Genomic DNA, 14,639 nt, shown 5'->3' with positions numbered 1-14,639 from the left:
ATATATATATATAAAATCTCTTCTTTTAGATTTTATATATATATAGTATGATACACATAGAGTAGATGAAAGTCAACTAAAGGAAAATGCACTAAATCGGAGAGTTCAAGAAAGGACTCCAGAAGAAGGTATTACATGTGCTGATCTTTTAAGGAAAAGAAGAATTCTGTGAATGGAAGTAAGAATAGTTTAGATACAAAGGACAGTCAATGACAAGACATTGAAATAGAAAATGAAATCATGTGTAGGAAGAATAGCAAGCAGATCAGTATATTTGGGCAATAGATAATAAATACATTGGGCAGTAAAATGTAAGAAAATTGGAAAGAAGTAAGGGTCTAGGTTGTGAAGAGCTTTAAATACCTAACAAAGGATTAGATAGTTAAAACCAGAGGTAATAGGGAGTCAATAGCATATTCCTCAGTGATACAGTGTTACTTACACTTTAAAAAGTGACTTAGGTTGTTTGTGGAGAATGGATTAAAGAAGAGAGAACTTGAGACAGAGACACAATTTTGAAGATTATCAGTGAAGACTACAATAAGGAAATAATTAGAAGTCTATGTAAAAGATGCTGTGGGAATGAATTAGGGAGATAGCTGTATGAGGAGAAAGAAGGAGAAATGTTATGGGGATAGAAATGACAAGATTTCTCAACTAATTGTATATGTGTGATGAATGTGAATGAAAAGTTAAGGATGATGACACTGAGGTAGTTTCAGTACTGTTTTGTAGATAAGGGTTTCTTAAACTTTTTCCACTCACAATCCCTTTTCACTCAAATTTTTTATGCAACCAAGGCTATATAGGTGTATAAAATATGTATACAAAGAATGCATTTACTGATAATAAATCATAATTTTGCAATTCCATATTCAGGTTACACAACCTCATAAAGGGATACAACCAAACCCACATGAGAAAATAAAATGCCCATGCTCTCCTGAGTAGGATCATCATTTTAAAGATGGAAGAAACAAGATGGAAGAGTCCATCTTGGCTGACCTTCACCTTTTACAGATTAGAAAATTTTAAATGATTCCCAAGATCAGGATTGAGATTTGAACTCAGGAATCTGAATCCATTGCTTAGGTACTTTAGATAACTAAATTCTCTCAGAAAGGACCCAAGAGATATCTAAGCCATATAGTATTATGGCCAAACTATACAATGGTATTAATCATAATGATAGTAAAGGTCATAAAAAGAGTCTGAGATTTCATAGACCCTTTAATATCACAAATCTGTTATCTGCAAATAAAACCTGGTTCTAAATTCTACATTAGAAGCAAAAAATAAAACTAAAAATGTATTTTCACACTATCATTCAATTTTTAAATATAAGTTGATTTTAAAGTATTATACAGAAAAGTATCAAAGCAAATGCTATCACTAAAATAGCAATGAAGCACTGTGCTCCAATTTACTTTCAAGTCAGGGTATAAATGACAAATTCTGACTATGCCATGCCAAGTAGAATATTTTGAACACAGAAAAAGGGGGATAAAATCGACAATGAAGCAACTACAAACCAATTACAGATCATCATAAGTAAAAAGAGGCTGCTGCTGAAATATTGACAAGAAATGATGTTTTTCAGCAATGTTCTAGCATAAATGCCATAAACATTTATACTGCATTTCACTCAATAGCATTTTTCCTTCAGTTTTTCTTTGTATAGAAGAGAAGAAAATTTTATATATAAGTAAGGTGCCCTGATGCTTAAAATTTGCAAAGCAATTTGAAGATACAAAATTTCTCTTACACACAGAAGCTCTATTAAAAGAAAGTTAGAGGTGTATGTCCCATAGAAGGGATATACAACAGAGATGACAAATGCTCTTAGTGTTATCCTATTCCCTTCAGAGAGCACTTGTCATACATAAGTACATCAGGAGGCACAGAGAACTTTATAACCTTTAATTCTGCCTTTCATTGCCAATTTCCCTTTAAATGACTCCTTTTTATTTCTTTTATGAATTTTTTTGTAAAATTTGGTGCTATTTCATAGGTGAAGATAACAACAAAATAGAAATCTCTGATGAAAATAAGAAAGTAGAAAATATTCATTTTTTCCAGAAATAATATGTATTATATTTGAAGATGCCTACAAGTAAAACATTAACATACTGATAGATATCTATATCTATATATATATATTTTTTTTTTTAAACTTAAGTAAAGTGTCTATATAGACTAAGTGTCTATATACTTTAAATAAATTAAATAGCACATTTAGCCAATATAAGGCTACCTGTGTTAAGAACAAGTGAGATCCACTAGCATAAGCCAAATACATACTTAAATTAAATAGCTACTTTAGGCTATCTTCATTACTCGAATAATGCTACATTTCCAAATCTGCCAAATTGCTACATATCCAAAATACTCATTTTCAAGATGTGTAATCTTATACAATAATCCACCTTTGAAATAAAATGGAAGGTTAAAATAACTGTAACTGTATGAAAAAGATCCTATATTTCTTAAATGCTACTAAAGATATATAGCCTTAGGTTTCTCAGACATGAAGTACTTATTTTCATCACTTTTACTTTTTTACATTTTTAGTATAGATAATATTATGTTTTAATTTTTTTCTCCATAAGATTAGTTTTAGAAAAACCACATAAGAAATTTCTTTTTTTTTTACTCATTATGGAAAGAGTATGAAAGATTAAGTAAGTTATTTCTTTCCCTCAGTCACTTCAATAATATTAACATAGTTATGATGAAACAGAATGAAGTAACTTACTTCCATTAGGAGACTGAAAGCAATCTCTAAATAGTGTTTCAGTGGTAAACTAGATGGAGTTAGTTTTAGATCATTCAGGGGTAATATTAAAACAGCTTTATAAATCTGTACCAAATAAAGCCCAAGTAATTAGTTTTTTTTAATCTAATCTTACTTGCCGTTCTGTATTAAAAGAGATGTGTAATCACCCAAATGAGTTTAGCCTATCTATCCACACAAGAAAGACCAAATGGACAAAGAATTTCTATTGATTAAATTTCAATAGGCATTTGAATGGACATCCTAAAAGCTTGTACAATCATATATGTAACTAGAATAGACAGCATAGATGGACAATGAGCTGGGTCCAGAGTTGGAAAGAAAGAAAAAAATGCATTTGGTTATTTCAAGAAATTACAGAGTGCCTTTACTGAACTCAATGAAAGCATTCCCATGTAAGCAAAAGCCCACCAGTACAACACTATCATCTTACCAATGTTGCTATATGACAGCACTGCTTCTGAAGAACTAAAAATGAGCATCACATTGATAACAATAGAAAAATTCATGGTGGGCCAAGCAGGCTGCAATATGGAACCAAACATTCTCTGAAGAAAAAAATAAGAGTAACTAAATTATATGACAGAAAGAGAAGATGGGCTGACCAAATGACAGGAGTGAAGGATGATAGGTGAACAGATCGAATGCTCCACTGGTACCAACTGATTGTCAGGATAAAGTATGGAAGGTGTCCTATATCTTGAGTGAACCCCTTGAGTGGACATCTTTGAGTGAGCAAATTGATGACATCACAGATTCATTTGAGTATTTCACTTTCCCAATGGAGGTAGACATAAAACTAAAATTAGGAAAATCAGAATTCTTTTCTTTTTACTCAAAAAATACTGATATTTGTTCTAGACAAGAAGATGAGTGTGTATTTACAAAGCTATTACACAAAAATATTTCTTATATTACCCTGTAAAACTGCAATTAGCTTCTTTATTGTTTGCCCCAAAATATCACTTTCCCTCTTCATTCTTTCACCTCTCCTTTCTTCTTCTCTTTTTGATATAGACCCAAAAGATTAAAAAAAATTCCTTAACTTCCACTTTGGAAACTTCCATTGATGGCAACTTTATGACTGACTAAACAGACAAACAGACAGAGATGGATGAGGAAAGGGAAAGGGAGGAAGAGGGAGAGGGAGAGATAGAAAAAAGGAGCGAAGGAGAGGGACAAAGAAACAGAGAGAAACAGAGAAAAAGACAGAGGCAGAGAGACCGCAAACTATGAATAATTGAAAACTAAGAGACTAATACTGCTGAAAAGACAATAAATGAAACCATTGATGTTTTATGAAGAAAATGTCAAATGAATAAATCTGGAGATTCACCTAGGCCTATTACCACTTCTGTGAAAGATTTTATTCTTCCTTGTTTTATAATTGAATTGTGAATACAGTAACTAAAATTTATTCTGCTTCTGAGGGAAGAATGGAGAAATAAAGGAAAACTACTTAGCATTCTCAATTAATTTGGTCCTTCATATATTTTGCTTTAAAATAAAATATCTATTTTAAAAATTTTAATTGTTGTTTCAAGTAGAAAAATAATAAAACATACTTTATGGATCAGATTTATTCTTTTTTTTAAACTATTTTCCTAATAACTTTCTTTAAGGAAAAAAAGTTAGTGGGCTACTATTCAAAATAAAAGATAAATATGAAGACAAGGTCAGCCAAAAGTTGCCCTGCCAGCTTTAAAGTAGGGTTTCAGGGCTGTGCTTTGGGTACTTAAATACTGTACTGTATATTTTTGAGGTAGAGCAAAGGAAAAACAACAAAACAAAAAAAAATTCACAATTTTTCAAAAGATTCCTTTTAAACGCCAAATAACACTTATATTTTGGAGTCTTCTTTTACACAAAGTTGAGAAATGGTCTTCTTAATACGCAGAGCTGTCAAGCGTGCTGCTCCATTTGCATACCAACACTCCCTCATTATTCTACCCATTACTCGGAGTGCCTTGAAAAGAAGAATTTTATATTATTATTTTGGCTAGCAGCAGAAAATGAAAAAAACTTAGCAGTAAAACCAATGAACTGAAATCAAGCTGTGATAAACAAACAGTAAACATGAAACTATAATTAGAGTTAAATTAAAATTAAATCATGCACCCAAATGTAAAAAATAATTCCACCTACACACATAGCTTTTATCCACAGAAAGATGAACTCATTTAAAATTCAAACTACTCATGGAATTCTCCTTTTCAACTATTTAATGGGTAAGTTAGGTTGCTCCCATATAGTAATTCAAGTGAAAATGTTTTAGATCAAGTGAAAGAGAAACCTTTATAAAGAAGGGAAATAGGTGAACTTTAAAAACACACACCCAAAAAAGACTCAGTCAGTCACATAAAATAATTGCATCATACCTTACCTACAGATGCTCTTTTGGATCTCTGACCCTCCCAAGATATCTTAAGATTTGCTGGCTAGATTTCTTTCCTAAGGACCGGGCTTTAAACCAAAACCAATCTGATTCTAATTGGATAGGTCCTAGTCCCAAGCCTCATTTGGTCATTGTTTGAATCCTGATTGATTCTTCCCCTCCAAGATTCATTCATTCAGTCATTCACTCATTTATTTAGATTTTTTTGAAGGGGTAACTTGGTAAAAGAGGAGATTCTTTGTCTCAATTGCTACCTAGCCTTAATCACTAAATGACTACAGCCTCTGTCAAACAAAGAACTGTTGAAGACCTGAGTTTAAAAAGCCCAAGTTCTTCTATGTCATCCAGGGTCATCTCCAGTATTTTGATCTATATCTTGAGAATGGATCCAATTGGTTCTGGAAGGCAAAGTGAGGCAGGTGACCTTGCACAGCCCTCCCTCACTAAAATCCAACTCACTTACATGTCATGGCATCACCTCCCTAATATCATGGTCTTCCTCAAAAATAAAGGACAAACAACAACAACAACAGTATTAACTAAGTTAGTAAGGAGATTTATTATAACCATAATAGTAGGAGAAGAAGGTGGATAGATGGTAGACATAGTGATAGGTTGAAAGGTAAAAGATATGAATTGAAATTTTCCCTCAGACTTTTAATAACTATGTGATTCTGAGAAAAGCTAAAAATTCTCTTTGGGCTTCATTTCCCTCTGTTTAGAGACTCAATGGCCTCTAAGTTATCCTTCCATTAAAAATCTATTATTCCAAACTGGGGCAGTTCCAAATCCAGAAAGAAACCATTACCTCTGAATTGTTAAAAGATTGATAAACAGTTTGTAGATGATGCTTTTCTCTTACACAAAGGAGTTACTAAGAATACTTCCTATTACCACAGGAAGTAGAATCAAAGAAAACCAATTGTAGTAGAAGGGATTCAGATTAGATACAAAAAGAAGAAATAGATCAGATATGACTTGTCAAAAGAAATTATAATAAGATAGATAACCAATGTTTTTGAGTAGAGATTTCAACCTTAAATCATAGGTATGGTATAGATATCATATGAAAATTCCTCCTAAACTAATTAAGATTGGAGTGCATGCAAAGCAAAGTAATTATAAATGATGATGATGGTGGACTTACCTCACAACTTTGCCACTGATTTGGTATATTTGGTCTATATTTCTGTTCACAAACAACTTTTCTCATGTCTTCTATTGAGGGATCTGAAGGTACCATGTCATAAAAAGGCAATTGATACTCTTCAGTGATTCCTATGGGAAATTTGGAGAATAAATTGTGATTTTCATGTGAATGATATATAAAAGTAGATTTTAAAGATCTACCTTCATCTACCTTCATCTTCTTAAGTTTTTAGTAAATTAGGGAACACAATAAATCATGAATCACAACAGAAAAAAGGTAACTGTTTTTAACACAATTGAAAAGATCTTTTATTCAATATGATACATTTCAAAAAATGATAATCTCTAATTACAGAATGTATTATAATTACATTAATCCTACAGCCAATTATACTTATAGCACAATAAAATAGCTTTCTATCTTGACTAAAGAAGTTTTGAACAATCTGGTTGTTTCTACCATCCAGATTATAGAACATACATACAATATTCCATCAAGTTAAATATATTAATTTAGTGGCCTTTTAAAAATTAACTTTTATTCTAAACTTAAACATCAGAAAAGGGCATTTCCAGTTATGCAGTAGAATACTGGAAAGAGATTGTATATTAAATCATAAGTCTTCACTTTATAATCTTTTTGCCATTCTTAAAAAGTATATAATAAATTCAACATATTACTTTTAAAATTATTTTACTTATTTGTTTCTTCCTATACATTAAAAATGCTTCAATGGCCCTTTCTTTTTGTCATCACTTTGGCTAACCTGCCTTCAACTCTTCCCTCAATTAGAAAATGGAAAGATAGAGGAAAATTTTAACAAACAGTCAAGTAAAATGAATCTACCTACTAAGGCTATACAAAAATTATGTCTCTTTCTACATCATCACCTCTCTCAGGAGGTGGGTTAACTTCATCATTATTTAGTAATTACATTGATCAGAATTCTTAAGTCTTTCAAAGTTGTCCTTTTATAAATTGTTCCCCTGAGTCTGCTCATTTTACTCTGAAGCAGTTCATTTTACCCAGGATTTTCTGAAATTGTCTTTTTCATCATTTCTTCCTGAATAATAATATTGAATTACATTCATATAATAGTTTATTCAGCAATTTATCAATTTGGTAAAGCTTCTTTTTTCTTTTGCTTTTTTCTATATCCACTTGTTTCCCTGTTGAATTGAATGTATTTCTACACTAAACTTCATATTTTAATGTTCATTTCTTCTTTGCCTTGTTCTGATAAGAATGAGGATCATAAAATGAGCACTCATCCCTACCTTTTATCTCATATTTGTATAGTGTCTCACTAATTCCAATTATGAGCTATTAAGTTCCACCCATTCTCCATACACACATCTTCTTTCTCCTTTCTGTATTACTGTGTGCGTTTTACTATCATCTTGTTCCCTTCCAAAAATCCTCAGAGTAGAACTAATCTATTCTCAGATCCTCTTTTTTTTTTTAAATTTAATTCCCACAATCTATGTTTACATTAAAGTTCTAAAAGTACATTTCTTTCTTCTTTCTCTATTAAAATGTTAAGTATTATATCACCTTCTTCCCTTACCATTATTCAAATAAATTTTCCTTTCTAGGATTTTTTTTTATTCTTTTATTTGCAATTGAAGTTTATAATACTATCTTCCTCTACTGAGTTTTTGCTCCCTCTTATAATTTTACTGATTGTTTCCTACCAAGCTTCAGTTTTGGATCACTCCCACTAAGCAATGTCTTTGCTCCTATATACATGCATTTTTGACTGGGTTCATTAATATTGTTGTTATACAGTCTCAGTTGACTCTTAGTGCTGTTATGTAATAATATACTTCCCTCAGAACTCATTATGTCCCTCTCCACAATGGCTCTTCCCTCTTCAAATCTGCTATGGCTCTCCCTATCTCCACCCACTCAAATGAGAAACTTGCATATTTTATAGGAAAAAAAATTAGCATTTACCTAAACTTTTTTCTCAACTCATGTCACTCAAATGCCTTCTAACTACTCCTCTTTCGATGTACCTTATACATGAAGACATAGTTTTATTCCTTCCTCATCATGGCCTCATTCCACTGGAAAATTGCTCTCGCCAAAGTTATCAAGGATCTATTAATTAGCAAATCCAGTGCTAATCTCCATTTTCCTCAACCTTGTTTACAATCCTTGACACTTTTGATCATCCTCTCCCTCATACTCTCTTCTTTCTACCTTTTTGGGACAATACTCTCTCTCCTGATTCTTCTTCTATCTATCTGACTACTTCTCGGTCATTTTTTTTTTTGCTAGATTTTCATGCCTCTACTCAAAGGTGTCCCACATGGTTCTGTCCTGATACCTCTTGTCTTCTCTATACATACTAGTTCACTTACTTGGTCATCTCATCAGCTCCAGTGGATTTAATTATCATCTCTATGCTGACAACCATTAATTCCACCTTTTCTACCTGAACCTTTTTACTGACCTCTAATCAAGTTCCTCTTAGACATTTCAAATGATTACCTAGACATCCTAAACTCAACATGCTTAAAATATAACTCATTATCTTTCTTCCTAAATCCTCTTCCCTTCCTTTCTACTTTCATTTTACTATAGAAGGCAACATCCTCTTTCTAGTCTCTCAGATTCATGACTTAGGTATCATCCTCAATTCTTCACTCTCACTCCCATATCCAAACTGTTGCCAAGACCTGTTTTTAACTTCTACAATATCTCTCAAACATATGTCCCTTCTCTCCTCTGACACTTCCACAATTCTGATACACATCTGAAGATATAGTAGCCTGGTGGAGGTTCAGTCTGCCTCAAGTCTCTCTCCATACTAGGAGCTATCAAATTGATTTTCCTAAATCACAGGTCTGATCATTTCACTCTCTTACTCGATAAACTTCAGTGACTCCCTACCATCTTCAGGAACAAACACAAAATCATCTGTAAATCCTTCAGTCCTTTATAACCCAGTCCTCTCCTAATTTTTGCATTCTATACAGTTTTCATTTATGATTTCCTAAAATATAGTATCTTGATTTTGCTTTTTTCTATAAATCACGGTTTTCAGAGTTTTTAGTGATCCTTAAATTATATCTAATTGACTCAAATCTTTATATATACATAACTTATATTTTCTTCTTTTTTATTCATTCGATAATATGATTTTTTTATGTCTCACAGAGTCACTAATTCCAGTTTACTTGGTTAAACTTTACTATATTCTTTTTTAATGTATTTATTCTCTTTCCCATACTTTTCTTCAAGAATTTTACTTAATTTTTAGAAATTTCTTTTTTTATGACTTCATTAGTGTTTTTAGTCTTCATTAGTGCTAATTGGTCTAGCCTTGTTTCTTGAATTTGACATATGGGTCCAGGACTAGGGCTTGACTCTTGCTGCATTTGTGAGTGGTACTTGCCCCATGTTATTGGGTTATTATGATGATACAACCGTTTGGGTCAAACGCCACACCTAAATCTTTGAGGTTTAGGGCACAGGTTCAGAGCCTTAGATGTGTAGTAGGAAACTTGAAGCCTCCCAATTCTTCGTGCTGACTGAAACTGTGTACAATTAGGCAGCACTGCCACTCCCCAGAGCTTCCAGGATCCTTTTCCTAGGACTTTCTAACTACCCTGTGGCTTTCTCAGAAAGGCCATCTACCCTTCCTGCCACTAGACACAAAGTCTTACAAACTTCACAGGTCTCTGGCCTGTCGTTACTCATGCCTACATAGTGATAGTTTTGTTAATGGCCACTTTTCCTACTGCCTGTGAACTTCTGTGAAATTTTAGGGTAGAGGAAAACGTTTACTATAATTCTTCATTGATTTATTGATCATTATTAATCTGGCATGGATTTTACTTTTTTTCTAGTGTAAATATGTGGGATCTATGTACTGTGACTCCATTCAAACAGCCAGCTGTCTAAGCCAAGTCTAAATCCCCCTTAAAATATTGTAAATATAATAAAATTTAAGGTCTTATGTGATGATCTTGTTAAATTTAAGTTTTCGATGTTGAAAAAAATGACACTTTTTATTATTTTTACAATGTGTTTTCTTACTGACAATACTAATATGCAAGCAAAGGAATGGAAATAGATAGGTACAGAACAGATGCCAGGCTCCAGGAAGGGGTATCAAGCTTATATTTCCTTTAAATATAGAAATAAAACAAACCTTCAGGATATATTTATTTACTATCATATTCTATATTTATTTGTATATGTTTTATATTTTCTTGTCTGTAATCTCTGAAATAGGAACCGTATCTTATGTCAACCCTTTTTCCATCAAATGTATAGTACTTGATTCAAAACATAGATGCCTGTTTCTTAAATTGTATTGAATTAACATATTGTCAAAGAATATTTTGTGGAATAGGTAGCATCAGTTCATGGTGCAAGAGGAAAATTGTTTTAAAGAATAAAACCCTCAACTTTTTGCTGCTATTCATTCATTTCAGTTATGTCCAATTCTCTGTGATGTATTCTAGGGCTTTCTTGGCAAAGATACTAGAATGATTTGCCATTTCTTTCTCTAGTTCATTTTGTAGATAAGGAACTGAGTTAAAAATGACTAAGTGACTTCCCTGGGCTCACATAACTAGTAAGTATCTGAGACCAGATTTGAATTCAGAAAGATGAGTCTTCTAGATGCTAAGACCAGTGCTCTATGCACTATGGCACCACATAGCAGGCCTAACATGTATATTTTTAAAGCAGTCAGAAAATAGTATTTCATATGGCCTAACAAATAAAAAGATAATTACCTCCAACTGAACATCTCCGTGCTATTTCCCAATATATCAGACCAAGAGAATATATGTCAGCACGTTTGAAGGATTCAAAAATATTCATATTCATTGTATCATCAAGCACCTCAGGAGCCATATACCTTTAAAAAGAATATATATGCACTAGATTGTACATATAGACTTTCTAGAAGTTCAGTAAAATGCTAGTGTAGCTGTCAGCTAGTAAAATCTATTCAGAAAATAAAATAGAAATATTGCAATAAATTACTCATAATCCACAAGAGGAAAAGGGAATGGCCACTAATTATAGCTAGTATTTGCTACTTAAGTATCATGATTCGTCTCAGAATCTCCTACTCAGGTAGAGAGCCAGAGGGGGAAATAGATTTAGTTTTATAGATACATTCTACAAATTTACCCAATCTTGGAGATTAGAAAAGGCATTTTTGGTTCAAAGGAAAGGATAATTCTTCAAGTTTTGATCAAAGAACCCAGATGACATTACTGAAATTGGCATTAAGGGCTAGAGGGCTTTTTGGCTTCCATATATATTTTTATATATTTTCAAGCTTTTAGATTCTGAGCCAGATAAATCACAATAATATTGTCAAATTTAATACCAAGAAAAAACTGAATAGTGGTGAAAGTAACATCAAAGACTGGGTCTCTAACTCAATGACCTCACTATAAGAATTGTTTATTAAAAATCAATATAAATAATAATCAATCAAAATATCAATAATTTAGATTCTTTAAAGTATCAATAAAATATCAATAATAATTTTAAATAGTTAAAAATAGAAATAATTCATATGACCAATGTCTTGGGAATAGGTGAATAAATTGTGGTATTTGCATATGCATGCATATGGCAGTATTATACAAAAAAAAGACAAAAATAAAGATTATGAGGCTCTATGGAAAAACATATTAAGCAATGCAGAATGAAAAGAATAGAATCAAGCAGAGAATGTGCTGACAGAATTTTTTTAGAAAATACATGACAATAGTTAGAAAACAGCAACAAAATAAAGAAAAATCAGGGGGAAAAACATCAGAAGAGAACATGGAAAAACATTATTTTTGGCTAAAATTACTGCATTTTTAGGTCTGTGTCTTAGGAATCTTAGATATTATGGTTAATGTACATGAACACTGAATTCTATTAGGTTTTCTTGAAAATTTTTAAGCATGGAAATTTTTTTAATAATAGCTTTTTATTTTCAAAATATATAAAAAGATATTTCAACATTCACCCTTGCAAAACCTTGTATTAAATTTTTCTTCTTCCCTTCCTCCCATCTTTTCCCCTAGACAGCAAGTAATCCAATATACATTAAACATGTGCAATTCTCAAAAACAAGCACAAAACCACTCTTGCATTTATAAGTTGGCAGCAACAGATGGAATAATTGGAGATTGACAAGAATGGGGAGTTCGAGTAAGGAGGAAGCTTAATATACATCTAAGTTGGACCTAAGAGCTATATAAAAAACAAAACAATGTGTAGTACATTAATAGTACAAATTACAGCTGGGTGGGCCAGAGTATACTCAATGTTTCAGTATATGAACTAATGACCCAGTAAATACATGATAGAGAAAAATTATTCAAACATAGCATCCTTATTCACAAATAAAATTCACCACAAACTCTATTATACTTCAACATATACCATCCAGAAACTCCAAGAAGATGACAGCTTTGGAAGCCAAGAAAAGTTGCAACAATACTGTTGGAGGATTATAACCTTCTAGCCCAAGGGAGTTCACCTGGGAAAGTCCTTGGTTTTGAAGACATTCCAGAAAGTTCAATCAGAAATCAAGCCACTGGATTTAGTTTGAAGGGTCTTTAATAACTCATGGGGATGTTTTTATTATTTTTAATTTCAAAATAAATGGAAGATCCCAAAGTAATGGTGATAATTGAACAGAACTTAAAAGTGGAAAGGAAGATAAAAAGAGCTAACTGATAATCTAGGATGAATTTATCTTTCAAGTACTGTAATCAAAGATATTCCAGAATATTAAGCATGTCTTCAATAAGAAGGCATAGCCAGATAAGTGTACCTAGGTAATTTGTTTGTATTTTCCTTTTTACCTTTCCATATATCTGTGAGGATAGAGGAAAAGTAAGAATTAATTAGTTTTTTAATATACATTTTTTAATTACATTAACATTCATTTATAACTTGAAAACACGAATCATGTCCAAAGGTATATTATATTTCTGAACATACACAATTTAGTGGGCATATACAGAAATCAATTAACTATACAATGGACAGGCATTGTGGCATAGGCATTAGAGATGTGGGATTGAAGACAAGAAGACATGGATTTAAATCCCACTTAAGATATATACAAGCTGGATGACCTAAGAAAAGGCATTTAATTTCTACATACTTTAGGCAATTTACTAGGATAATAAATTGCAGAGAAGATGCTAAACTGAATCAGTAAGGGAAATTTCCTCCCCAGGAATTCCCTATATTAATGAAATCACAGATGCAATCTCTATACTATCCTATCTCTAATCCATAGGTAGCCATATATAATTAGAAGGATATAGTGGGTTAGAGTAAATTTCTTTCTATCCAGGGCTTGGGATAATCCCTGTCCCAACTTCTACTTATAAGGCATTGCAATAGCCTGCTACTCATAAGTATGTGCTGTCCATAACATTGATGTTCAAGAATCAGATTGTATCTGATTGTGGGTAAAAAAAAATCCAATACCTCTATGGCATCTGTCCTACCTCTTTGTTCCCACTCTGGGGTTTTGAGGGATGTCAATTGTGTTCAATACTGAATCATGCTTCACAGCTAGTCCTAAGTCTGCAATGGCACAGGCTTCACATTTTTTCACTAAAATATTCTTTGATTTTAGATCTCGATGAGCAATTGCAGGTTTGCCTATGAAGCACAAAGGAAAGAATTAATATATTTTTTTCACATGGGAAAGGAATATTCAATTCAGAATCAATTATAGAATATCCTCTGAACAAAATAATTACCATCTTTATTTCCACATGATAAAATAGCAAATATTTTAATACAAAAGAAAGTTATAAATTTTATTCAGTCTTCAGCAGACACTAAGCAATAGACTAATTGCAAAAGATCAATACTTTTCAACTCATACTACTTCTTTCCTTCAGACTATAATATTTCCATGTGTATTAAACTTTCACAAATCTGTGTTAGGGGATGGAGAGACAGTGATAATTATTTAGCTTTGTAATACATTATTTTTTCAACATTATAAATTACATTCCTAGTTTTAGTATGCTAAAACTATTTATATACTCTATGTATAGAACAACTGACAACAAAGGTAAACCTTATACTAAGCAGCCAGAAAGACTCAACTGGGAATTAATAACTTACTATATATAATATTTAAAGTAGATGAGCCTTGAGAATTGACTTAAGAGGACTTCATCTGAAAAAAAAAATGAATCTTTAGACTCATTTAATAGTCCTAAACCATGCTTAATTTAGTGGTATTTGATAAGTTAAGCCAGTTTTGTAAAATGTTACATATTTCATTAATATTTTTC

The 14,639-nt window shown here is 32.0% G+C and overlaps 1 protein-coding gene across 3 annotated transcripts in view; it reads right to left on the bottom strand.

The window, feature by feature from the left end:
* Positions 1-353: 353 nt before the first annotated feature.
* Positions 354-14,639, bottom strand: part of ACVR1C (activin A receptor type 1C) — a 116,594-nt gene continuing 102,308 nt past the window's right edge. For all 3 annotated transcript variants that reach the window (XM_074303406.1, XM_074303407.1, XM_074303408.1), the window contains 4 exons: positions 13,836-13,992; positions 11,094-11,218; positions 6,337-6,467; positions 354-4,760 (listed from right to left, as the gene is read on the bottom strand). In XM_074303406.1, the coding sequence (XP_074159507.1) occupies positions 4,635-4,760; positions 6,337-6,467; positions 11,094-11,218; positions 13,836-13,992 (539 nt within the window). In that variant the 3' untranslated portion in view covers positions 354-4,634. The remainder of the gene's footprint in view (positions 4,761-6,336; positions 6,468-11,093; positions 11,219-13,835; positions 13,993-14,639) is intronic.

The sequence above is a fragment of the Sminthopsis crassicaudata genome, chromosome 3 (genome assembly GCF_048593235.1).
Source record: "Sminthopsis crassicaudata isolate SCR6 chromosome 3, ASM4859323v1, whole genome shotgun sequence".
Classification (NCBI taxonomy): Eukaryota; Metazoa; Chordata; class Mammalia; order Dasyuromorphia; family Dasyuridae; genus Sminthopsis; species Sminthopsis crassicaudata.
This window is presented reverse-complemented; position numbering and strand designations above follow the sequence as displayed.